General features: G+C 40.9%; 1 protein-coding gene across 1 annotated transcript in view; it reads right to left on the bottom strand.

The window, feature by feature from the left end:
• Positions 1–1643: 1643 nt before the first annotated feature.
• The window catches only part of naxe (NAD(P)HX epimerase), an 8716-nt gene continuing 6736 nt past the window's right edge, over positions 1644–3623 (bottom strand). The window contains exon 7 of the mRNA XM_010794302.1: positions 1644–1669. Coding sequence (XP_010792604.1) covers positions 1644–1669 — 26 coding nt within the window. The remainder of the gene's footprint in view (positions 1670–3623) is intronic.

Here is a 3623-nt window from a genome sequence, read left to right as displayed (position 1 = left end):
TTAACTCAAAAGAGAAAATCAAAATCTTTAAAATAAATAGTTAAAATTCAGAAAGGTAAAAATAAATTAAAGTCTAAAATGAAATAAAAACTACTTTCTTAACCTATCCTGTTTTTCTGTCCCATTATTAGCTGTAATCCTTTTGGTAAATCTTGTTTGCAAAAGGGTTGAACCGGAGATTTATACCAATCTCATAATTATGAAGCTGTAGTTCTGAGCTTAGTTTAGCAAAAAGATTAGAAATAGCTAGCCCATCTCTGTGGAAAAGTTGAGGAATAAACTACATACATAAACAACTACTTTGTTTGTTTTATCCTAACTATGACAATTTGTACTTGTTTTGGCAATAATGTGCTGTAACAATACATCTATATCCTAACTGCACTACAGACAGTTGTTGCAATCTTTACATCTAACCTAGGGAAATAAATAAAATAAGCGTATTCCCTAAATATTGAACTATTCCTTTAAGTGTATCGGTGAATCCTACAAAGTGTTATTAAAGAGCTTTATGTGCTCTGTTGAAGATGTATTTCAATGTGAAAGCACAGATCTTTAATGTAGAATCTACATGAAAGAAAAAAAGCATTTTTGTAATTTCTGTACCTACCGCTACGCAAACAATTAAAGAGAGGCTTTATGTTTCATGGTTGATATTTTTATTTAGTGCCTCTCCTCTGACACGTCTCCATGCTTTAATGTTCAAAAAGCTCTTTATTGTTCTCATACTGCCTGTGCTGCAGCACCTCTTTTCACCCTCTGTCTGAAACCAGAGCCCAGTCTGCCCTGATTGTTTAGCTAACCGGCTCTGTTGTGATTGGTCGACTGTTAGAGATGTCCCTCCCCTTAGCCCAGCGGTTCTCAAAGTGGGAGGCACGCCCCCCCTGGGGGGTGCAGAGGCATGCCAGGGGGGGCGCGAGAGACCAGGAGGAAAAATGGTTATACATTTTTTTTTTAAAGATAAAAAAAAAAAAAAAAGNAAATTAACAGTCTATATTTGTAATGGTAGGTTTATATAAACAGTGAGAGTAAGAGTATCAAAAAGACAATCCAGAAATTGACATTATATAAAAGATTCAAATGTTTGAATCTTTTATATAATGTCAATTTCTGGATTGTCTTTTTGATACTCTTACTCTCACTGTTTATATAAACCTACCATTACAAATATAGACTGTTAATTTCTTTTTGAGTGGGCAAACTTACAAAATCTGAAAGGGATCAAATACTTATTTCCTCCACTGTATAGAACATTGTACATTATTTGTGGAAATATATATGTGCAGAAGTAACTGGTGTTCTGTCAGAGCAGCATTGTGACTGACCTTGATGTCTTTGCAGATCTACAGCTACAATGAGGACGGCGCCACCGTGGAAAGCGAGAACTTCGTGGACCGTGTGGATTGGAACGGAAGTAAGAGGAGCAACGACATCCAAGACGCGTCTATATACCTGCTCAACGTCACCTTCAACGACTCGGGAACCTACCGGTGCTTCTTCAATCGCATCCTCTTCTACGACCACTACGAGTACAACACCATCATCAGCAAGGATGTGAAGCTCACCGTGGTGGCCAAAGGTACGATGACTTCTACTGCAGATCTACAGCTGCTGGGCCTGTGATGGGAGAGCAGATCGAGTCATTAGGAGCAGGGTTTAAGAGCAAGCACTGCAAAAAAAAAGATGTTAAGAAGTAACCTAAGTTTGGCGGATTTGGGGCTCAGGAGGTGAGTGGTCTTCCACCAATAGGAAGGTCGCTGGTTCAATCCCCAGCCCATGCAGTCAACATTTCAAAGTGGTCTTGCAGCCTCTGCCATTTACAATATTTGTGAGTAGGTGAATGCTTGAATATGTATAAGTGCTTTGAGGGGTCACAATGACTGGCGCTATATAAATGCATTCCATTAACCTCCAATAAAAATGGCACAGAAATATTGCAAATAAATACAATTTTTAATAGTTTTGAAAACGACCTCTTCAGCCAAGAATCTTAGCCCGTCATGAAAGCTTGAATTATTTTTTTAAATATCTGATTTTTGTTCCAGACCATAATGATTAAACGATAGAAATTTCCAAACTGATGCCTACTCACAAGTGCTTATTACAGATTGTCACTATGTATGAAGTCACATCTATATCTATAGTACATAAATTGAGTGTGTCACTTTCCAGACCATAATGATTAAACGACAGAAACAGTAATAGACACCTCGCTCACTCAGTTTCTCAGTATGTATGAGCAAAATGATTATTGCTTTCAATTTATTGCAGATTATCTGATTTCACCATATTAAAGGCAATGTAAGGTATGTAAAGTATTAGGTCAGTGGTCATCTACATCTGTGTAGAAGGATGCAGAAACAGGGCAGGGCCCCCTTTACAATATATATATATATTGGGTTCCATATTAAACTGGGCCTACAATACATCTATCCAGCCTAAAGTAAACATACTTTTTTAGAGTGCAAAGCTCTTAAATAATAATGCGTTCTTATAGTTTGCCGTTATATATAGGTGCCTCACAGTAAATTAGCAGAGGTAAGCTAGGTCATGAGATAACGTGAGGTTATGTGCATTATCAGACATGTTTTAATTTAAATTAAACCAACAATTCGGCGGCATCTCTTTTGTAACGTCCTTTGTTGAAGACCAATGTTTTAGACTAAAATAATGCTTTAGAATTAAGTATGATTCCTAGGCAGCATGGAAAAAAAGAGGGGGACTCAGTCATGCTTTTCCGGTTATTACCCGTCCCCTTGTGTGTTATGTAGCTTTGTCTGCATGTAAACTGTCTGCAGAGTCACAAACCCTCAAAGTAAACCCTGTAGCGAGTAAAACTCTAACACAGAAAAGACCTGTCTATGCTGCCCCAGAACGCCTCGTTGGAGATTTCTCTTTTTACATTTGTTTCTTCCGGGAACCAAGTGACGTAACAACGTCACTTGGACCAATGGACCAATCCGCGGAGCCGTTACGTCACGTCCGCGTAGCCGTTACACACACACACACACACTCAATCTTTTCTCAGGCAGCTGCAGCTCCGCGGATTTCTCAGCCTAAGAAGGTGGGACGCGGCGAGGCTGTGAGTCTGTGTGAGCACACACACAGACTCACAGCCAGCCTGCGGGTGTGTGTGCTCGGGCTGGGTTTCGCTGTGTCTCGCTGTCTCGCCGACCCCACGCAGCAACCAGGAAACCACACCAGTAAGCCTGCTCACACTGGCCGCTCCTTGCAGCAGCGAGCCTCGCAACGTCCCGCCAACACGGCACCCAGACCCCACGCAGCATTCTCATCTGTTTGTCATTACTGGTGTCATTTTCTGGTTGCTTACGCCATTGTAACACATAATCACTGAAGTTCCACTGTAACGGTGGTGCAGGGCCGGCCCGTAGCACTGGCGTTATAGATGTTCGCCTAGGGCGCCAGATCTGGGGAGGCGCTGCGCTGGTAGAAAAACATATTTGACCGTTGGTGCTCATCCTAATTTTAGGCCTTGATGTAACAACATTCATAATTAAGTAAATGTAACACCCTTTTTTGACCCCGGTTACACTTTTCATTTGCCCTGTACGATGGGCGCTGTAAGTGATGAAAATGGGGGATGCTGGCTTATCTGGCGCCCG

This window comes from Notothenia coriiceps, unplaced genomic scaffold (genome assembly GCF_000735185.1).
Source record: "Notothenia coriiceps isolate Sejong01 unplaced genomic scaffold, NC01 NC01_scaffold00037244, whole genome shotgun sequence".
NCBI classification, from domain to species: Eukaryota; Metazoa; Chordata; class Actinopteri; order Perciformes; family Nototheniidae; genus Notothenia; species Notothenia coriiceps.
Note: the sequence above shows the minus strand (reverse complement) of the source record. Positions and strands in the feature narration are given on the sequence as shown.